The sequence below is a fragment of the Callorhinus ursinus genome, unplaced genomic scaffold (genome assembly GCF_003265705.2).
Source record: "Callorhinus ursinus isolate GAN/ISIS: 27379988/994484 unplaced genomic scaffold, GSC_fseal_2.0 scaffold8, whole genome shotgun sequence".
Classification (NCBI taxonomy): Eukaryota; Metazoa; Chordata; class Mammalia; order Carnivora; family Otariidae; genus Callorhinus; species Callorhinus ursinus.
In genome coordinates, this window is record NW_027397070.1 from 15,830,507 (window position 1) to 15,853,852 (window position 23,346).

At 38.5% G+C, this 23,346-nt stretch overlaps 1 protein-coding gene and 1 long non-coding RNA gene across 13 annotated transcripts in view; one reads left to right on the top strand and one right to left on the bottom strand.

Moving 5' to 3' along the window:
- Window positions 1-23,346, top strand: part of MIA2 (MIA SH3 domain ER export factor 2) — a 92,678-nt gene that overhangs the window by 3,191 nt on the left and 66,141 nt on the right. For 4 of the 12 annotated variants that reach the window (XM_073895131.1, XM_073895127.1, XM_073895125.1 and 1 more), the window contains exons 3-6: window positions 2,725-2,811; window positions 5,785-7,000; window positions 15,565-15,768; window positions 15,872-15,972. In XM_073895131.1, the coding sequence (XP_073751232.1) occupies window positions 2,725-2,811; window positions 5,785-7,000; window positions 15,565-15,768; window positions 15,872-15,972 (1,608 nt within the window). Of the gene's footprint in view, window positions 1-2,724; window positions 2,812-5,784; window positions 7,001-15,564; window positions 15,769-15,871; window positions 15,973-19,857; window positions 19,991-21,881; window positions 22,075-22,420; window positions 22,603-23,346 lie in introns of those variants that run through there. The other 8 variants (XM_073895129.1, XM_025870138.2, XM_025870140.2 and 5 more) reach the window with 5 other exon arrangements.
- LOC112822455 (uncharacterized) lies at window positions 985-21,650 on the bottom strand. The gene is made up of 4 exons (XR_003207712.2): window positions 20,449-21,650; window positions 17,847-17,993; window positions 3,572-3,748; window positions 985-1,170 (listed from the first exon to the last, which is right to left on the bottom strand). It is a non-coding gene; the product is annotated as an uncharacterized lncRNA (long non-coding RNA).

Here is a 23,346-nt window from a genome sequence, read left to right on the forward strand (position 1 = left end):
GAGCGAGAATGAGAGAGAGAGAGCACATGAGAGGGGGGAGGGTCAGAGGGAGAAGCAGACTCCCTGCTGAGCAGGGAGCCCGATGTGGGACTCGATCCCGGGACTCCAGGATCATGACCTGAGCTGAAGGCAGTCGCTTAACCAACTGAGCCACCCAGGCGCCCGGAACTTTAATAATTTTAAAGCACTTTACATATATAGTATATATGTAATATATATTTAAAACCCTTAACATATTTTTTAAAAAATATTTATTTATTTGAGAGAAACAGAGAGAGAGAGCATGTGCATGAGTTGGGGGAGGGGCAGAGGGAAAGAACCTCAAGTAGATTCCCCGCTGAGCGTGGAGCCCCACATGGGGTTTGATCTCATGACCCTGAGATCAGGACCTGAGCCAAAATCAAGAGTCAGATGCTTAACCAACTGAGCCACCCATGCACCCCACCCTTAACATATTTAAACAAATAAAAAATGGTCATGTTCAGTCTTGGTTCAGGGAATACAAGCAGGGGGAATGGGAGAGGGAGAAGAAGGCCTCCTGCTGAGCAAGGAGCCCAATGCGGGGCTCGATCCCAGGAGCCTGGGATCATGACATGAGCCGAAGGCAGATACTTAATGACTGAGCCACCCAGGCACCCCGGTTCCAGAATTTCTATAAAAGTAATATTTTCAGAAGGCATTCTGGTTGGAATAGAGAACTAAGAGTGCCTTGAAATTATTTTTACATAGCATGCATAGTTTTTGAAGTTAAGTTTTATATTTACTTGGAGAATAAAATTTAGAGGTGCTGGTGGAGATTATGGGATGTCTAGGCAACACCAGTGATCCCATGATGCTGCCAATGGCTTAGTTTAAAAGAGACTGGGAAGTTTTAGTTAATTGGATTAAAAGACATGTCTTTCTGAGCAAATAAAGGATGGCTTGTTTTTTTTTTTTAAGATTTTATTTACTTATTTGAAAGAGAGAGAGAGAGAGAAAGCACGGGTGGGGTTGGGGGGAGAGTGCAGAGGGAGAGAGAGAGACTCTCTGCGGAGCAGGGAGCCTGATATGGGGTTTGATCCCAGGACCCCGAGGTCATGACCTGAGCCAAAGGCAGATGTTTAACTGACTGAGCCACCAGGCGCCCCAAGGATGGAGTTCTTATTGAAGAGATCCAGAGAGATGAGTAGCCTAGAGAATCAAGGTATATGAATTTTTCATGAAAAACAACAATGACAACAATTGGGAGAGTCTTTTATTTGGCCAAAGTCCTATTACACTGAAATTCCTAGAAGCCTGAATAATCTCTGTAAATATGTAACAGGAAAATTAATGATTAATCTTTTCAATTGGAAACACATTTGTATCTTTGATGGTATCATTATGCTTTATAATGAAAAGATGCTATAAGCAATTTTACTTCCAAGCTGAACAAGCATGACCAACCTGATGCATACATCATTTCCATATTGAACATGCAACAGATTTTTCTGTTGTGTAACCCCTGTGATCACTATTCGAAGGAACAGGTTCTGTTTGGATTGATCCTGCTTTTTAGCATTAGGGGCTGTATGACCGAACCCCTGACTGTCAATGGCCAGAATTATTTGGCTTTTGCAGTTCCCAAGATTCCTTACTGCTTATGGTCTCTTACACATGCCAGTGGATGTCTTTGAACAAATTAGAGGCAACCAATGCAGCTGTAAGAAAAATGACACGGTAGGGATCGTAAGAGGAAAGGAAAGCATTCTTTCTTGTTTTCTATGTGTGAAAATGATAGTTCCACACAAAAGCAGCATGTAATGTGTGGAGCCAGGGTGAAGTTTCAAGCATACTGAGTTCCTTGCATTAGGTGTTTTAGTCAGGCAGGCAGCTGTTTAAGAAACCACACTGCAGAGTTCACCCACAGACTATCAGTTTCCAAGTAGCTGCAGCAACTACAGAGCTGGAAGAATCACAGTTGAGGTGTAATGGTGCTGGATCAAAGGACCAAAACATGGTCTTTAAACTTTGCAAGGGATAGGAAATGGGCTGAGAGTGGTGAAACCTTTACTCTTAGGGGACATCTTCTAGGTACTTAAACTGGATTTAGAAGATAGCTATTACCAAGGTAGCCCCAGAAAAGTTGAAGGGAACCAAATCCTCCCAGGAGGACTCATAGATCTTTGCTGTTCTGATGAATCCATCTTGGCCCTTCAGAGTTTAAATCTCTTACTTGATTTTGACATCCTGAAAATGTTGAATATGTCACAGCTCCATCTAGCTTGGCTACTGTCACCATTCCTTTGCCTTTTGATATTCCAGGTTGACAGTATAAATCTGGGGTCCACCTGGGTAAGGAAGGTCATTGACAAACATAAAAAGGAAGAAAACCGGTGTGTGGGGTGGTTTTCCCTCAGAAGATTGAAAAAGTGACCTTTTACAACTTGGTTCTTTGTTCCCTCAAATTAATACTATTCTTTTGAATAATAGGGGTATCTTGCTGGCTTAGTTGGTAGAATATGTGACTCTTGATCTTGGGGGTTCTAAGTTTGAGCCCCACATTGGGTGTAGAGATTAGTTAAAAATAAGATCTTAAAAAAAGGAATATGATTTCACTTACTTTCTTTTAGATGGCAAATGAAAGCCAATTAATGTTTGTGATTGAGACAGATGAAAGCCAAGGACCTGGGGCAAAATTAGGCTCAATGGTTATTATAGCTTTGATCACTCTTCCTTGCTAATCTTTATTCTTCATTTTGGTAGAAAGGAAAGGACTTTGGATATTTTCCCAGAGATGCAGTCCAGATTGAAGAGGTGTTCATATCTGATGAAGTTCAGATATCAACTAAAGTAAGTATTAATAACATTTCAGTTGTTTAAATTTAAAATTTTTTGGCTAAAGCAGTTTTCTGTAGTATAAGTGTCCATTGATTAAGTATCTTGTATAGTGAATATGTAAAATAGTTGGTCTGAGAACTCACTCTAGGAATAGTTTGAGTATGTGAATAAAATTAGGTAAGACAGAATTGATGACAGGCATACTGCTTTCTGAAAAATTTACAGACAGGTACTAGAGTGAAGTGGTTAAGAGCATCATGGATTCTGGACTGAGTTCAAAGCCTGACTGTGGCCTTGTATGCCTTAATTTTCTAATCTGTAAAATGAGGATGATGATTATAATATAGTGCTACTTTATAAACTTATTGGGGAAAGATGAACATATATAAAGTATATAGAACAGCACTTAGTAAGTGCTATATAAGTATTAGATATTGTTACTAATGTTATTATCCCACTAGGACAAAATTTATTTCCCATCACTCTCTCTAGGTCTCATATCTGTACAATTTCTTTTTTCTGTTGAGTTTTAAATGAAGCTTGATAATGTTGGGTTTGATAATGTTGGGCTTGACAATGAGAAGAGGAATCAGAAAGTGACTTTTCAATATGTAAGTTTGATTAGCCCATTTAATTCAGATTCCAAGTTAAGGCAACTTACCTTAAATAAGGTCAATGTGAAGTGAGTTAGCCTAGTCAAGAAAACTGTCTATTATCTGGCTCTTTCCCAGCATAAATTCTGGGATTAACAGTCAATTTAATGTATACTTACTGGTCCTGTCAGTTTTATCTCCAAAATATATATGGAATATATTGTCTTCATGTCATTTTCACTCTCCCCATAGCCCTGATCCAAGGCCTCATAATCTCTTGATAAGAATACTGCAGTATTTGTCTCCTTGCCTCTACTGTTGTCCTCTTCCAATTCATTCTCCAAACAGCAATGGATCTCATAAGAACAAAACCAAAAAAAAAAAACAAAAAACAAAAAAACATCAGAGGTCATTCCTTTGGTTTAAAGCCCCTTAATGGCTTTCCACTGAACCTAGAATCAACCTACTCTGGCTCTACGTGATCTGCTCCTGTTCTCCACCCCCATCCCAATGACCCTGACACTTCTCTCCCCTCACTCACTATGCTCCTGGCCACACTCACCTATTGACTGTTCTTAGAACATGCCAAACACTCTCCCAGCCCAGAGACCTAAGTAGGCTGCTCCTTCTGGTTCAAATGCTTTCCCCAGGTTCTTCACTTAGCTAGTTCCTTCTTATTCTTTACATCACCATGTAAACATCAGTGCCTCAGAGAAGCCTTCCATGATGATCTTCGTGGAATTACTGCATCTTAATCACAGATTCCTCTTTATTTCCTCCATAGCACTTACCACAATTCATAATTACTTTTTTCCTTTTGTTGACTGTAGAAGCACCTAGCACAGTGTATAGCATATAGTAAGCATACAGAAGCCCTACATTCTTAGGTCAAGTTCCCTGGGAAATAGACTCTAAGGTAGACCTTTACACCCAAGAAGTTTACTGGGGTATCATACTTTTAGGAATAACACTTGTGAGGGACCAAAAGAAAAAGCAGGATTAGGCAGAGAAGTTGAACTGTGATGCAGTTGCAACAAAGGTCTCAGTTGATTCCATAAGGAACTCTGAACCTGGGATGGCCTTTCAGAGTTGCCTTGAATAGAGACAAGTGTTGGGCCTTTTTACTTTTACATTACTGGCTCATCTAGGGTAGTGTCACTTGGGCCAGGTTAGGCTAGTGTTTACTACAGACAGTTACTATTCTAAGCACTTCATTCATTTAATCCTCACAACGCAACACCCCTGTAAGGTAGATACTGTCATTATCCTCATTTTACAGATGAGGAGATTGAGGCATAGAAAGGTCATATAATTCACCCAAGTTCACAGAGCTAGTAAATGGCAGGGTCAGGATTTAAACCCAGACAGTTGGCTCCAGAGTCTGTTCCAAATCACATACTATACTGCAGTGCCTAAAACACTGTAAAATTTCAATTTTGAAGTTTACTTTTTAAAAATTCTGAACTTTATTCTCATTTCATAATGATTATATCCAAAGAGCAGCACATCTCACTGTTTCATACCTTCAGATTAAAAAATAATAAGTTTGGGGCACCTGGCTGGCTCAGTCGGTAGAGCACGCAACTCTTGATCTTCAGGTCGTGAGTTCAAGCCCTATATTGGGTGTGAAGCCTACTTAAAATAAAATTTAAAAAAAAATTAACTTCATCATTTTTCTTCTTGATGATCTGGTTGTTCTGTGAGATGAACAAGAGGATTCCCCACCACAATTGGCTATATACAGTGTTCAATAAAAGAAGTCTAAATGTTGTAGTGTAACTTTTTTTTTTTTTAAAGATTTTATTTATTTGACAGAGATAGGCACAGCAAGAGAGGGAACACAAGCAGGGGGAGTGGGAGAGGGAGAAGCAGGCTTCCCGATGAGCAGGGAGCCAGATGCGGGGCCGATGCAGGGCTCAATCCCAGGACCCCGAGATCATGACCTGAGCCGAAGGCAGCCGCCCAACAACTGAGCCACCCAGGCACCCCTGTAGTGCAACTTTTAACAAGGCCTTCATGCTTTAGAATCTCTGGGCTGTCTGAGCTGTCACCATGTGCTGTGAAACTCCCCTCTCTCAAATCACCACACAGCTGCATGTGTCTGGTTAATGTACTCTTAAAAGAAGCAAGATTTTGTGGACCTGTATGCCTTTTCATCAAGCGTTTATTTCCAGAATATACTCAAAGCCTTGATTTTTCATTTAGATTTATATCATTGACCCTGAGTCAGTTGTGATATAAATGCTTGAGATTAGGAGATCTGATTTTAGTGTTTGTTGTGCTGTTGAGCTAGTTGTATGGTCTTGGGAAAATCATAGTCATCTATTTTAAGTGATTTAGGGAGAAACAAGGAATTTTAGTATATTTATGTCAATCAATTTTTCTCTTGTAGGAATCTGATTTTCTTTGTCTTCTTGGAGTAAGTTACACATTTGAAAATGAAGACAGTGAATTAAACAGTGATGATGGCAAAAATATATGTCTATATGAAGAAGATAAAGACCAAAAATCTAGTGTATATGAAAGTGATTTTCAGACAGAATCTGGATTTTATTCAACTTCTGAAAGTACTTTGTTTGAAGATCAGTTTCCAGTATCGGAAGCTCCTGAAGATATCAGAAGTACTAGTGAATCAAAAGAGTGGGAAGGAGTGGAAGCTGGAAGTATGGAAGAGGATTATGTTCCAGAAGTGGATCACATCCCACCATCCTCGCCTGAAGTGAAAGGATGGTTTGGATTTGGAAGGGAACTAGCTGAAGGAAAGGCTTTTGAATCAGTTATTGAACCTCTACAAGAAAGTTCATTTCAAAGTAGAAAAATGGCAGGAGAAGATGAGAATGACCTACAGGAATTAAATAATGATGAACCCCAAACAGAACAAAAGCAAGAACCTGAATTGGAATTCAATTCCGTGCCAAAGAAACAGTCTGAACTAGGTTCTGAGTCAGAGACGATTATCAGTCCTGAAGCCACTAGTTGGTTTGGGGGTGGTTTTAAAAGTTATTTAGGTTTTGGAGGTGAGCATACAGGGCTTGAATTATTGTCCAAAGAAAGCAATCCACCACTACAAGATGTTTCTAATTCCTTATCATCTGAGGAAGAACCCACAGTTCCATGCACAGAAATATTAACAGAAAAAGAAGACACAATCGCCAATGATACCTCAATTCTCAAGCCAAGTTGGTTTGATTTTGGTTTTGGTATGCTAGGCTTTGTATATACCAATGAAGATAAAATTATATCAGATGATGGAAAAAGGGAAGAAGGAGGTGGAGGAGATAAACATGAACATCTTCCAACAAGTAAATTTGACCCTGATAAGGAACAAGAAATAAAAACGATAGAAATTATGGAAACTGAAGAGCAAGTAGGAAAGGAAAGAGTCCTAGAGAAAACAGATGATTCTGATACCTTACTATATTTTAAAAAGTTTTTATATAATTGGAACTTCCAGGACATTCCAAAGGAAACAGAATTGCAATTTTCCAAACAGATACAGGATGAAAATAATGTAATTGAAAATGATGAAACAGAAGAATTTTCAGCTGAAAATTATCACACAGATAATATGGAAGTTATGATGCTGAAAAGCAGATCCAGTCCGTCAGGTTTGTATAAAATATCTGTAATTTTATTTATTTATTTATTTATTTATCTATCTATCTATTTATTTATTTATAAAAGATTTTATTTATTTATTTGACAGCGAGAGAGAGTGCACAAGCAGGGGAGCAGCAGAGGGAGAGGGAGAAGCAGGCTCTCTGCTGAGCAGGGAGCTCAGGACCCTGGGGTCATGACCTGAGCGGAAGGCAGACACTTAACCGACTGAGCCACCTAAGTGCCCCTAATATAATTTACTTTTTTAAACATAATTTATTTTTATCAGTACAAATCGGATGAAAAAGTCCAGAAATCCATGTTTCTCAATATACTCAATAATTAACAACAACCTTATCAACTACCCTTTTATTAATTTCTGATTTACTCTGGGACTTAGATCTTAATATTATAAAATAAAATACTAAGGAAGAAAGAATGATTGGAGATACATAGGTGTTCCAAGAAGATCTTAAGATAGCTTACAATATATTTTTATTTGTATTGAAGTAGTGTATGTTAACAGGTTTAAAAATATAAATAGTACTAAGGCTATTTTTTTTTAAGATTTTATTTATTTATTTGACACAGAGAGACACAGCGAGAGAGGGAACACAAGCAGGGGGCAGTGGGAGAGGGAGAAGCAGGTTTCCCACTGAGCAGGGAGCCTGATGTGGGGCTCAATCCCAGGACCATCAGGACCTGAGCCAAAGGCAGATGCTCAACCAATTGAGCCACCCAGGTGCCCCAAGGCTATTTTTCTTTTTCTTTTTTTTTTTTTTAAAGATTTTATTTATTCATGAGAGACAGAGAGAGAGAGAGAGGCAGAGGGAGAAGCAGGCTCCCAAGGAGCAGGGAGCCCGATGCGGGACTCAATCCCAGGACTCCAGGATCATGACCTGAGTCGAAGACAGACGCTTAAGCATCTGAGCCACCCAGGCGCCCACTATTTTTCTTTTTAAACAAAAGCAATTTCTGTTCCCTGTGTCCATCTCTACTCTAACCTCTGTTCCAGGGACAGTAATTTCTTTCTTTCTTTTTCTTTTTTTTTTGAAGCAAATTTCTTTTAGTATTTATCTCTATTTATAAAACATTTATATCGTTCTGCTTTGATTTATATTAGATGATGTCCATTGACTTTCTATTTTGGTAAATGAGGATTTCTTTCTGCTCATTTACATTAACTTTTTAGCTCATTAACACCTTCCCAGTATAACTATGTTTGAATGGTTTTCTCTCAATTCTGGGAGCTCAAGAGTAGGCAATGGAAGAGGGCAGAGTATCAGAGGATACTTCTAGATCCAGATGTATAGGTATCTAGTAATTCCTATGATTAAAAACCTGTGGATTCTATTTTAAGTAAAGAATTATATAACATGACTTTCCCACATCTCCATTCTGATGTCTCTCTGATGGACAGATTAGGAACTCCCCAAATATTGGCCAATAATACAGGAATGATTGAACTCTAGAATGACAGATAGCCTTTCAAAAGAAGAGATCAACAGTGTTGCAGATTCAGAAGAAAACACATTTATTTCCATCAGAAATGGTTGATTTTCTTGAATTTCCAGAAGAACTATATGTCATTTCTTAATATTCTCCAAAATGTGAACTCTTTACTTAATTAATACCCTTAACCAGAATGTATACTTAGATTCTTCCCCTTTTCTAAATGAGAAAGGTGTAGGTGTGATGCTTTTTAATGACTAAAAATATTTTTTTAAAGATTTTTATTTATTTATTTTACAGAGAGAGAAATAGTGAGAGCAGGAACACAAGCAGGGGGAGTGGGAGAGGGAGAAGCAGGCTTCCCGCGGAGCAGGGAGCCTACATGGGGCTCCATCCCAGGACCCTGGGACCATGACCCGAGCCGAAGGCAGATGCTTAACGACTGAGCCACCCAGGCGCCCCAAAGACTAAAAATATTAAAGACCTAGATTGCCAAAGGCAAAGAGGAAATTATTTTGTTCTACACTTGTTAGATCCTAAGGGAATATTTATGAAAAAGCAGATAAGAGTAATTGGGAAGAATAAGTGAGACTAAAATAAAGCAAAACAGTGTCAGGTCCAGAAATAGAGAAGATTCAAAATATAGACATATGAAAATATTTAGAGCATGTATAGAAACTCAAGGACAGCCTGAATATCACTTAAGTAGAATTTATTTATTATTTCATATAGTGATGCTAAGAGAATTTCTAAATATGAAAATTTCGAGAACAACCAAATGAGAATAAGGCATTTATGCAATTATAACTAGTTTTGAGGGACTTTCAAGAAAATATTCAGAAATTACTCTGTTTCTAAAAAAGATATGTCATTCTATACAAAGTATATTATTCCAAAATATTATGATATTAATTAAATGGAAAATGACCTGGGGTCATGTAAAATTTGTTTTTAAAAAGGAATACTAAAAGAAATTCAGATAAAGCCACAGGCCCCATTTTTTCACTATTGGGGAAGTAGCTACAACAACCAAAATTTTCAGATAATTTCAACAACTCTTTTATGAAATAGCAAATGAAAATTTGCCTTAATAAAAAAATGAATTACTGATCTTAAATCAATATTTATGAAGGGCTGAGACCCAAGATAACCAGATTTATAGAAAAACTAATATACTGATATAGGTATTTACAAAACAGATAAATTAGGGAACAATTATTTTTATTACAATATTAGTAACTATTTTACAAAAGGACTCCAATTGAACTTATTTAAATAATGAGTTTCCCAAGTACAGTTAAATATGAAAAGTTCTTGGGGCACCTGGGTGACTCAGTTTTTAAGCGTCTGCCTTCTGCTCGGGTCATGATCCCAGGGTCCTGGGATCGAGCCCCACATCGGGCTCCCTGCTCCGCGGGAAGCCTGCTTCTCCCTCTCCCACTCCCCCTGCTGTGTTCCCTCTCTCGCTGTGTCTCTCTCTGTCAAATAAATCTTTAAAAAAAAATTTAATAAAAAAATATGAAAAGTTCTTCATTATTTTATTTGACCTAAAATTCTGTTTATAAACAATTGTAAGAAAGTCATATCTGAGGTGCCTGGGTAGCTCAGTTGGTTAAACAACTGCATTCGGCTCAGGTCATGATCCTGGAGTCCTGGGATGGAGTCTCGCATCAGGCTCCCTGCTCAGCAGGGAGTCTGCTTCTCCCTCTGATCCTCTCCCCTCTCATGCTCTCTCTCTCTCTCATTCTCTCTCTCATATAAATAAATCAAATCTTAAAAAAAGAAAAAAAGAAAGGCATATCTGTATCTAAGGTAAATCTTAAAGCTTAGGTTTAAGTCATGTGAAAATAATACCCTGAAATTAATTTAATTAATTAAGTATAAAAATACTATAGGAAGTATTAATTTTTCTTAACATATGTATTTATTTTAAATGCAGTTAAAATGATATTTTATCAAGGATTTTATTTATTTATTTGAGAAAGAGAGAGGGAGAGCACAAGTTGGGAAGAAGGGACAGAGGGGGAGGAAGAAGCAAGCTCCCTGCTGAGCAGGGAGCCCAGGAGCCCATGGGGCTTGCTCCCAGGACCCTGAGATCATGACCTGAGCTGAAGGCAGACGCTTAACCAACTGAGCCACCCAGGCCCCCTGATTGCTCATTTTTAACTTTGATGTCCACAGAGGGCATTATTAAATTACTGATACGTGTTTGCTTACTTGGGACTTTCATCTTTTGAGCAATGCCAAATAAATGACAGCATCAAAGTGCTATGTTAAATTTGTAATTGAAAGTGCAAAATTAGACACTGAATAATTCTCTTACTAATCATTAATACTGCTCTTCAGAACTGCACTGATACTTTCCTATCCTTATCTTAAAATATAACTGAGAAGTAAATCCCACTTTACCTGAATACTATACTTCAGGCTAGGTTGGTTAAAACTTTTTTTTTCCCCTTTAACTCTGATTAGTTAATTCAATCAAATGATCAGTTTAAACTACATTTGAAAATTGAATTGTCTTAAAATAAATGGCTATTTGATATGGTATGCACATGAATATATGATGCAATAATACAAATGTGGGAAATTTTGACATGGTTCAAATTAAATTTTTTTTCAATTAATTTTGGGGAAGGATAATCCTTTTTATTTTTGTTTTTTATTTTATTTTATTATTTTTTAGGATTTTATTTATCTGAGAGAGAGAGAGAGCACAAGCGGGGAAGAGGGGCAGAGAGAGAGAGGGAAGAGCAAACAACCCACTGAGCAGAGAGTCCACCTCGGGGCTGGATCCCAGGATCCCCAGATCATGATCTGAGCCCAAATCAGATGCTGAGGCACCCAGGTGCCCCGGATAATCCTTTTTTATTTATTTATTTATTTTTTAAAAGATTTTATTTATTTATTTGACAGAGAGAGACACAGCGAGAGAGGCAGCACAAGCAGGGAGGAGTGGGAGAGGGAGAAGCAGACTTCGCGCTGAGCAGGGAGCCCTATGCGGGACTTGAACCCAGGACCGTGGGATCATGACCTGAGCCAAAGGCAGATGCTTAACTACTGAGCCACCCAGGCGCCCCATGGATAATCCTTTTTATTTTATTTCTTTATTTCTTTATTTTAGGATTCTTTTTTTTAAGATTTTATTTATTTATTTGAGAGAGAGAGAATGAAAGATAGGAGCACGAGAGGGAAGAGGGTCAGAGGGAGAAGCAGACTCCCCGCTGAGCAGGGAGCCCGATGCAGGACTCGATCCCGGGACTCCAGGATCATGACCTGAGCCGAAGGCAGTTGCTTAACCAACTGAGCCACCCAGGCGCCCTGGATAATCCTTTTTAAATGAAGGTTCTCAAAAGATGTGCATATATATTTTCATTCTAAATTTGAACTCAGGTATATTATCATTTAAAGGTATAAATCATTTAAATATTTAATATGTAGCAAAAAATCAGAAAAATCAGGAATATTTTATTTAAATCTCTATCAGCCTTATTACACTGAAATGCAAAATAAACCTTATATTTTCCCTAATGATCATATTATCAGTTGGATAATATAAAGTTTTTCTCTGCTACTATAAATTTATGACTTCTGTAAAAAAAGCAGTGATAAGATTTATAATTTCTTGAGTTCCTTCTCAGAAATTTATGGCACTCACTGAAGAATTATGTGAATTTCATGAGATCATCAAATTAAGGAAACATGTATAATTTTGCTTTTGCCAGACATGTTCATAGCATAGGAATGAAATCCAAAAATATAATTTACTATTGATTTTAATTTGATTTCTCAGCACAACTTTATGCTGTTACTGGGTCTGAAAGAGGAAATAAGCATATACCTGTGTATACTCATGGAAGCATGTATTTTACTAACAGTTGAATGAGAATATCTTGAAGTTTTTTACTTTTATATTCTACTTACAATACGTACTGAGCCAACATAAACATACAAAATGTTATTTTAATGCTGTCAATCTTTGCTTAATTGCTAAAATAACTTAAATAATGATGTTAAGAATATAGTTTGAGGGGCGCCTGGGTGGCTTAGTCAGTTAAGCGGCTGCCTTCAGCTCAGGTCATGGTCCTGGGGTCCTGGGATCGAGCCCCACGTCTGGCTCCCTGCTCAGTGGAGAGACTGCTTCTCCCTCTCCCTCTGCCTGCTGCTCTGCCTACTTGTGCTCTCTAACTCTCTATCAAATAAATAAATAAAATCTTTAAAAGAAAAAAAGAATATAGTGTGAATTTACATTATCTATATTTGTTTTACACAACACACTTTAATAAATTAGTAAATAATGTACTTTATAATATAAAACATCTTGTAATTACTAGCCAATTAAAGATTGCTCTCAATCATTCAAAATTTTCACTTGATATAAAAGATGTATCTGATTTTAGGATTTAAAAAGCTTCTATTTATTCATTGTTTCTTCTAATATACCTACTGGATAATATGCTATATAATAATATACTGGAGATGGGATGAAGGGGGAAACAAAGATTGACTTTGAAATTAACAAAGCTGCAAGAGAGTGGGAAAAGTACAATACCTGACATTTGATTGGTACCTTGTCAGTTTCAAATTTGTTTCAAATACCCTAAGCCTATGGGTATCTTTCTGTGCAAATGGCTAATACAGTTTCTTTGGAAGTGAGTGGTTCTTCCATCTTTGGAGCAATCTCATTTAAAGTTTGAGAGAGGCAGTGTGTGGGTGGCTCAGTGGGTTAAGGTCTGACTTCAGCTTGGGTCATGATCTCAGGGTCCTGAGATTGAGCCCCATGTCAGGCTTTGCACTCAACAGGGAGTCTGCTCCCTCTTTCTCTGCCCCTACCCCTCTCATGCTTGCATGCTCTCTCTCTTAAAATAAATAGATAAAATTAAAAAAAAAAGTTTGAGTGATAATGGCTTTTATATTTAATAGTACATACTGGCAAATATGTGTTGTAGATATGCACGATCCAGTGGACTAGATTGCAGAACTTGGAAATTGATTGCTGTAAGTTTTAATATTGCCTTTCTTTGTGTAACTGGCTCAGTTTGTTCTACCTATTAAATAGAATAGGTGGTTATGTAGGATATGATTACATCGCTTACAACAACTACTGTGGATATTGGTGATTACAGCAACCAGCAGAGTTGTTATGGGAAAGTATCCAGGCGAGGTGATCATTGAAATAGCTACTGATCATACTAAATTTTTCCATTTGCAACTTATCCCCAACAGGTGGTGAAACAGTATTTTCCAATCTGAAGATTCATTTGAAGGTGGCTCTTGCCACCTGCTCATAGTAGTTCAAATAATTTTTTGTATCAAGTCCCTGAATGGAAGTATCATGTTGAGTCCCTCTAAAGTTTGATTCTGAGTTCTCAAAAGAGATTTGCTTTCATTGTTTTATTTCTTAAAGGCTATGCCTCTGAATCGATTTGTGTTTTTTGTCCCTTCAGTATTGTAAAGCAAGTCTTGTGTTAAAAGCCCTGTGTTATAGTGTCATGATGTTGTAGTGTCTTACTGGTTTTTTAATAAATCCTTTTGTATAAAAAAAAGGTAGGCTGTAGATACTGTAAATAATATTGGTCATTTGACTCTTTCTGGTTCTCTAACAGATAAAGTAGGAATAATCTGTCTTACCAATTTTCTTGAATGGCAGGGATATATATTTTTGCAATGGCATTTAAATATTACACTTTCTTGGGTAATAAATGTTTCTAAGAGGAATGAAATCCTGTAGAGAGCTATTTAATGTCTTGCTCTTAGTCATAGGCTTATATAGCACAACAGAGTTGTTGACAGTTATGTTAGTTTTTTTTTAATTTTATTTATTTATTTATTTGAGAGAGAGAGCATGAGAGGGGAGAGGGTCAGAGGGAGAGGCAGACTCCCCACTGAGCAGGGAGCCCGATGCGGGACTCGATCCCGGGACTCCAGGATCATGACCTGAGCCGAAGGCAGTCGCTTAACCAACTGAGCCACCCAGGCGCCCCATGTTAGTTTTTTTTTACAAAGATTTTTATTTATTGAGAGAGAGAGAGAGAGAGAGAATGGTAGAGAGAGAGCATGAGAGGGAAGAAGGTCAGAGGGAGAAGCAGACTCCCCGCTGAGCAGGGAGCCCAATGTGGGACTCCATCCCGGGACTCCAGGATCATGACCTGAGCCAAAGGCAGTCGCTTAACCGACTGAGCCACCCAGGCGCCCTATGTTAGTTTTTTTAAAATAGTTTTTAGGACAAAAAGGCAATGTAGAGAATAGAATTGTATACAGTTTTAAAAATTCTTCCTTGGTAAAAGAATAAAGAAAAGGCATTGTGTAGGCTAAATAATGGCCATTCAAAGATGTTCATGTCTTAATTCCCAGACCCTTTTTGACATGGCAAAAAGGACCGGCAGATATGATTAAATTAAGCATCCTGAGATGGAGAGAGTATCCTTGTGGGCCCAATATAATCACAAGGTTTGTTAAAGGTGGAAGGAAGGAGGGTCAGAGTAAGGGAGAGGTTAAAAGATGCTGCAGTGTTATCTTTGAAAATGAAAGAAGGGGCCATGAGCTAAGGGATGTAGGTGGCCTCCAGAAGGCAGAAAAGGCAAGGAAATAGATTCTCCTCTAGAGTCTACAGCCTTGCCAACACCTTGGTTTTGGGACTTTTGATCTCCAGAACTCTAAGAGAATATATCTGTATTGTTTAAGTCACTAAATGTGTGGTAATTTATTACATTAGCAGTAGGAACTAATGCAGGGTGCAATTTATTTTTTAGTGGATTCTTTCCATAAAAAAGTATCACAATAACCACAAAAATTCAAAGAATGGCCTGCCTAGAAAACAAAAGGGAAGCCCACAACAAAGCAAGTATTAAATGAACTCCAGGGGTGCCTGGGTGGTTCATTTGGTTGTGTCCAACTCTTGGTTTCTGCTCAGGTCATGATCTCATGGATTGTGGGATTGAGCCCTACATGGTGCCCCATGTGGAGCCCTGTGTGGGGCTCCCCGCTCAGGAGGGAGTCTGCTTGAAGATTCCCTCCCTCTGCCTTTCCCCCAGTGCACACACGTGCTCTTTCTCTCTCTCTCTTTAAAATAAATAAATAAATCTTTAAAAAAAAACCCGAACATTTCTAATTTTATTTGCAGATATGGCTTCTAAAATAGAGTCACCCAGGAGAATTCATAAAGAAGTACACTTCAAAACTCCATCTTCTAAAAATAATGATGAAAAATCAAAAACATCACTAGGTACTGAAGGATCTACTCAGGCGGAAATAGACAGATCTGTGGAAAATACCCTGCCAAATAGTCAAACAGTTTCAACTGATTACTTTTTGTCTTCTCAAGAAGGTAAAAAAAAAAGTTATTTGTTTTCTAATGCAGCAATTAAGGAAGAAATTAGATTCAAAAGTTACATCACACTGTTAACTTATTTTTATTTATAAATTGACAGAAGATGCTTCTGAGTATCAGATTCTGAAATATTTATTTCAAATTGACATTTGTGATTTCATGAATTCTGCATGTTCATCAATTATAGTTCTTACAGAAAGGGTAAGTTGACCTTTTAAATCTTTTGCAATAATTTTATCTACTTTTCTAAATATAGGAATAGTTGAAAATGATGTTTGAGTGAATCCTCCCTATGCAAATGTTACATAATGTTTCTCTTTCCATAAAATCTTGCCTGTACGATTTCTCTTACATGAACATTTTGTTGCATGGATATTGTTAAGGATTTTTTTTAAAAGATTTTATTTATTCATTCGAGACACAGCTTTAGAGAGAGCAAGAGCATGAGCAGGGGGAGAGGCAGAGGGAGAGGGAGAAGCAGACTCCCTGCTGAGTCAGGAGCCTGATGTGGGGCTTGATCCCAGGATCCTGGGATCATGACCTGAACTGAAGGCAGACACTTAACCATCTGAGCCATCCAGGTGCCGCTGAAGGATTTTTTTTTTTAACCTTTCCTTAAGTTTTGTTGATCTTCAGCATTTTTTTTTTTTTTTTTTGTTCCTGTTTTCTTCCCTTTTTTTCATATCAGGGAAAAGTAGGCTAAATGAGTTAACTTGGAAATGATAAGAGCCAAAATGAATCTTAAGCACATCTTATTAGTATCTGAATGACAGCTGTGATCTCAAAATGGTGTATTGTGAGAATCCTACAAAAGCAACTAATATCTCAAAATTTAACCAAGTCATAGCTAAAATTCCAAAATCTGTCCACTTTTTATTGTAAATCCTATTAAATCCTATCTCATTTATTGTAAATGAGATATTGCCAAGGACTTAGCTATAGTGCTTTACATAGAAGGCCTTTTACAAATGTTATTTCCTTTTCTCATCTACTGCTAACATATAAATAATTGAAGAAGCACTTTTATCTTCTTATATTTTAAGATGAAATTTACCAGTGGCTGCTTTAAGACGCTTACTCTAGTTGGAGGACACAGGTAAAAAAAAAGCAGTAGTTATAATACAGTGCTGTAATAGCCATAGGATGCTACTAATAGACTGATCAGCTTACTGATGCCCTAGAAGACTGACTGGAAGTGGTAGGTAGAGATGGTGGGGAAGAGGGGCCTGGGAAAGTGTCTCAGAGGAGATCATACTTACCTTGAAGGAAGAGGAGGAGTTGGCCAGACAAAGAAAGGATCGGAATTCTAGGTGGAGGAGAGACCATTTTTAAAAGTAAAGAAGTGGGAGAGATCAAGGCATTTTTGGCGAACTATAAGCAATTCAGTTTGACTGAATATAGGATGATAATGAAGATTATACAGGGATTGAATCAAGAATAGCTTCGAATGTTATAATAGGAAGTTGAACTCTATCTTGTAGATAATGGGGTGCTAGTGAAGAATTTTAAGCAGGGAGTAAAATGAAAAAGTTTCATTTATAAAGTCTGTCTGTCAATATTATCAAATAAGGATTTAACAGGTAAAGACCAAAGGCAGGTCTGGTCAAGAAGTTATTGCATTAGTTTAGGAAATAAATGGTGAAGGTCTAAATCAGGGTATATAAACTCAAATGAAATGAATGAAGCATAGGTAAAGATGAGAATTGTAACCAACAGAGTGTGTATGCTTTCTCCAAAGGATGTAGCTACTATTTACCTTTAGCCTGGTTTTGCCAGATCTTTTGATATTTCAAGAAAAGGTGGAAATCTGGATATTTTGTGTGAAATCTCTTGATTTTGAATGCTGGCAAATATTCAGATTAAAAAGAAATACCATACAGGTCAGACAAAATGTTCTGTGGATCAAGTTTGGCCCCCTAGCCACCTTTTTTAACCTTTGGTCCAATAGCTGATGGTGGTTGTTAAAATGATTGGAAGGACAAACTAGACAGATCTTTTGCAGATAGAATTCATTGGATTTAATGATTGATTGAATGTAGCATAGAGAGGAAAATAGAAAAGTGTGGATAACTTACCAGGTTTCTAGCTTGGGTGACCAGGTAGATGGTGGTGACTGTGATAAGAGTCTGTGAAAACTGGGCTTCATAATATATATCATTTTGCTTTCAGAGACTTCCTCTTCACTTTATTTCTTTGCTAAGGTTCTAGAGAGTTGATATTACCTGGCAAATAAGCCCAGAGAAGTGATTAACTTACCCTGTATGATTTGTTCTTAAAGACACTGATTAAAACACTATATCAAAAACTAATGATGTAATGTATGGTGATTAACATAACAATAAAAATTAAAAAAAAATAAAAGCCTTAAGACAAAAAAAACCCCAAAAAACTTTACTTAGAAATCTGCTCCATCATAGGAGAAAATAAAAACCAGTAAGAATGATGATTATAAAGTCATAATAAAACTTTCAACTCCCCATGGAATTAGTTGTATACTGGTATGTCCTACTGACACATCCCTCCCCTGTCAACCCTTCCCCCACAAATTATACTAGTGAAGTTACTAAATTAAAAAAAAATAATAATTTATTAATCAGTATGCCACATTCACCTCTCATATAAAGTGCTTATTTAATAAAGGCTATGAAGTATGTTTATTTTTGTGGACTCAGTAAATACGGTCAAACACATTTTACTTTAACCATTTTGGTTGAAATTTTTTAGACATGGGAATATTGAATTTAAATTTATGGTAATTATCTTGTGACCTTGGAAAGTTACTTATTCTGGAGGGCAGTTTCAGGTTTAAAACTCTAATATCAAAAGCTGAGACTAGATGACAGGCTGCTGGTCAAAATTGACTTGTGCATTGTTTAAAAAATTAAGAACCGGTTACCAACATTTAAAAGGTGAGTTCATAACAAAGATCTGAATTTCTGGGTTCTCTCGAAAAAGTAGAAGACTGTAATATATAGTCTCCCATTTTCATATGGCAACCAAGAAGCTCAAGGAATAGTACTTGTATTGAATAGACATGAATTCTTCATCTCCCTGCATTTAGTTCATCTGTATGGCCTCTATAGGGCTTTAAGTTCATAATGTTTGGACTAAATGTTCTGAAGAATTCCTGTCAGACCTAGAATTTTAAAATCTTAGTGCATCTACTAAGCTCCCATAATATAGCTTTGAATAGCTGCAGTAAATGGAAAATCTGAGCAATTTTCCAGTTAAATTTAGGTGAAAAGGTTTCCTTTTCTTCTGCCTAAATGTTTCAGGTAATTTTTTCTATTTGCTAGTAATTTCTGTTAGATTTTTATACAACATACTTTCTTTGAATTGTTTAAGAAATAGGAATTAATACTACTTTTTATCTACTTTATAATTGAAGAAGCTCTTTGAGTTCTAACATTTATCTATTCTTAATTAGAATGCTTCATTTATATGTGGAATTAACAAAGGAAATTACCAGCTCTTGTTCAACAGGTAACTCCTGATTCAATATGTTCTGAGAACAACTCTTACATCACTAGTACAGAGAATGAAAGTGTGGCTCAGCATGTTTGGTTTTCTTCCAAAGGACTAGATCCTATAGCCCATGCCATTGTTTAATTAAATGGGCGTAACTAGTACCTACAGCTTTGCAACAGGGCCCTTCATAAGGGAAATCAGTTTCTAGACTGTGGACAAGGTTTATTGGTTAGCATGTTTCCAGTGTTCTTTGATGCCTCCTAGTAGCTGTCACTAAGAGCATTTGTTCTCCATTTCCCTTAAAGCAGGTCTATATAAGACAGCAAAATCCCATATCTATTTGAGAACAATCTTTGAATATCTTTTACATGGTAAAAGATATATGAATTGACTATAGAATACAACATTCAATTTTTATCAGTTATCAAATTCAGGATGTCTCTTTTCAATTGTAGATTTTTATGAGGGTAGTAATATATATGATATTTTAGAAAAAAACATATTTAATCAGGAGTGACGGCCATGAAATTGGATTCTGTGTTGGTAGTCACAACTCCACCTACAGCACCCCTTTACCGCACATGTGTCAAAACAGGATCACAATCTGTGTGGAAACAGGAGTGTATCAGATGTATGAGAATCTGAAAATCTTTCTCAAGGATATGAGGTGCTTAGTAGAACTTTATTTACATGTTAAGATATTTTAACATGAACTTTTTAAAAAATGGAACTGAACGATTTAGAGGAAGAGGTAAGTTTCTATATGACTAGTAAGTGTACAGAAGAGAAATTAGGTTTGAATTTGGCACTGAGTTGAAGTTTTACTGTGTTTTTATGGGGGAATCTTTTAGATTTTTAAAAATTTTCATTTATTATTTTGTATTTAATCTATGTTTTTAATATTTGGAATGGTAATTATTGAAAAATTGGAAAAGGGCACAGACTGCCTTAGGCAAAAGGATTAAAAAAAATGTTTTAGGTTATAAATAAGTCCTGAAAGCTGAAAATGATTCTAGCGTTTTCTGAAAATGTTCAGACATTGAAGAATTTTTTACCAATACAATCCTCTAATTGATATATACTGTTCTATGATTCTCTGAAATTTTAAATATAAAATTTTGGTTATGCTTCTGTTTTGACTTTAATAAGGTATTCACATAATATAATTTCAATACACACTGTCCAACATATAGGAATGTTGTGTAATACCTTAAAATTGAAGAAATATTAAGCAATTTCTGCTACGTTTTGATACTGATAGTTCCTGGAAACTGCAGGCTGATGTGGCAAAAGAGAGCACTTTAGAGTTTTAAACAACTAGGCCCCATTTTGGTCCTAAAAATCAACTGTTGTGAACTTGGGCCATTTTTTGATTCTTTTTGGCACAGTTGTTCTGTTGCTGCCAGCTTACATTAGGGAAATTTCCTAAGGATTTAAGATTTTGTTCAACTATTGAGTTCTCTTGGGTGATTTGTTTAGGAAGAAGTATTTGCTCCTTTTTGTGTTGCTTCACTGAGGACTTGTAGCAGGCCGAGTTTGTTGCGGATTATTACTACTGGCAAGGAAGCCTTCCGGGTTATCCTTTACACCTATGTCAGCTAAAAGTCTCCCAGGAACAAATCCAGCACTCCATACTTTATTCAGCAGACCTAAAAATAGGGTCCTAAATTTAGACAGCAAGGTGCTAGTTTTAGCTCCCCTTCTCAGGGGAGAACACCAGTCGCTCAGCCAAGGTCCACAGGGGTTTGCTTTAGCGTTTGGCTAACTAGGAACTCGTGGAATTTAAGGCAGCTCTGCCTAGCAAGTGTCCAGGTAACAGGTAGAAGCGAGTAAATCCCTGCAAGCCTCCTCTGGGCGGAGGAGACCCGATCGATGTTCTCTTGCTTGGGAGAGGTTAAGCTTTGCCCAAACCACGGCTGACCCGCGACCCCTTCCTGTCCAGAGTCCAAAGTCCGGACGCGGTTGGCAGGACGCACAGGCCCTGCAGGCCATTTTCTGACTGGAATGAAGGCGGCGGCCGGTTTCCTTGAGCTGGCAGCGTCCCCCGGGGTACGCTGGGCTTCAATGGGGTGCAGATAAGCTCTTGACTGCGAGAGAAAAGCGCTGGGGGCCGGTGCGTGAGCTGGCGTCCACCCGTGGGTCGAGGGGCCGTGCCGCACTCACCCCGCGGGGCTCCACGCCCAGGGGGCCTCCAAGACGAGCCTCGCCGCTACCGCGGCCACCCGAAGTGAGGGGGCCCTGAGCCACTGCCCTAGTCTTCTGGGCTGTGCGGCCCACACCACAGCGCAGAGCCTGAGGCCCAATTCCACTGTCTCTGCCTCGAGCCCGTCGACTTCCAAGGGTGGTTGGCTTCGCCAAGTAGAGCGCCGGCCCCTTTAAGAACGCGAGGCAAGGACACGTCGCGCGAAGAAGGAGGGGAAAGTTACCGCGTCCCCGCGTCCCCGCCTCCCAGCCGAGGCCTGGCCGAAACCAAATCGGGGGGTGGGCGGTGAGGAGAGGGCAGGTCGCAGGTTCGTGCGGGACGGGCTTGGACCTTCGGATCTTCAGGACGTGGAGCATAACTAGGGGCGAGGCTCTCCGGGTGGGCATCATTGGACCCTTGAGGCCTGTCGGTGCCGTTCCCTCCAGCAACCCCCCGCAGCCGGCTCCGCAGTGCTCCGGTTGCCGGGTGCAGGTTTGGGTTCCGGACCGAACGCGGTGTGTTCTCTACTGATTGTTGTGGCTCCGCCAGGCCCTGGCTTCGGCCACTTCAGTTGAGGCAGCCTTGGCGCCATGGAGGGGCCCAGGACGGCCCCTCAGTCGTATTTGGGGCTGGTTCTGGAAAAGCTACGCAGGGTGAGTTCAGGCGCGATCAGGGTTAGTTGGCCCAGGGGTCGCAGGAGCCTCCTGGGGAAGGAAGCAGCAGACTTTGGCTTTGCGGTCTGAGCGGCCGTGGTTAGAGGTCCTGAAGCCAGTTCTCATCTGCTGTCGGGCTCCGGCCTCTGTCCGAGGCAGTAGCCACGTTCGTAGGCTGCTTGGGTGGTTTGTGTGTGTGTGTGTGTGTTTGTGTGTGGTGGAAGGGGACCTGGAGATCCGGAAGGTGAAGAGAGCGTTTGCCTAGCGGGATTTTGCAAAGGTGTGTTAAATGTTTCGGATTCCTGAAACGAATTAGCTTTTCCGTCATGTTATTCGTTTTGAACAGGGGTCAATGACACGTGGTTCTCCCGACTGTGAGAAACTTGAGGACTGATCCTCGGAAATGAATTCTTTTTAGTGATGAAACTTCTCGTTGTCTTGAAAGGACACCTAAGCCTGGACGGGGAGTTGGGATTGTAATTCTGCATTTTCTTGTAATAAAGAATGCTCTTTGGAGATACTTTACCATAAGTGAGATTTTTCTTCTCTTCTTTCTGTGTGTTAATGTAAAAAGATCGTGCTGGTGTAAAATCTGGAGATACTGAACTCCCAGCGCTCAAGATGTCTAGTTTTTTTTTTAAGGTCAGTTTATAACAGGTTGCATAGATTTTTTTCTCTTAAGTATTTATGTGTCTTTGTTGACACGTTTAGGGGTATTTATATCCCCGTGCTTTAAAATGTGTGCATTAAAAATCAAAAAGTCTTTTAAAATATTGGGTCAGTTATGAGGATTGTTTTCTTGTTACCTAAATTAAAAAGTACTGTTGTCATGGTATTCAGTCATTCAACCAAGTGCATCTAGTGATTGTGTGTGTGTGTGTGTGTGTGTGTGTGTATGACAATTCTGTGAGAATTTAAATGGACTGAGTTTGGGCCACTGGTATCATGCTGTCTGTTAAGGGAGAGAAGACAAAAAAATAGTACAAAGTAGAAACTGATGAACTGCTTACCAAAGCATACACAAAAAGTGCTAGGGAAATTGAAGGGTGGGAGAGATTATATTTTCTTGAGTGTTTAGGAAAGCCTTTTCAAGCTAATGGAATAGTTTAAGCAGAGGGGACATGAAACAGCACTGTGTGTGAAGGGAACTCGGAACTGTTTTACTAGAATACAAAGTAGGCTCGGGGAATGACGTGCACAATGATACTTGTTGGAGACATAAGTAGATTCCAGTCGATGTAGGTGCTGGAGAGCATTTGAAGAATTTCAGTA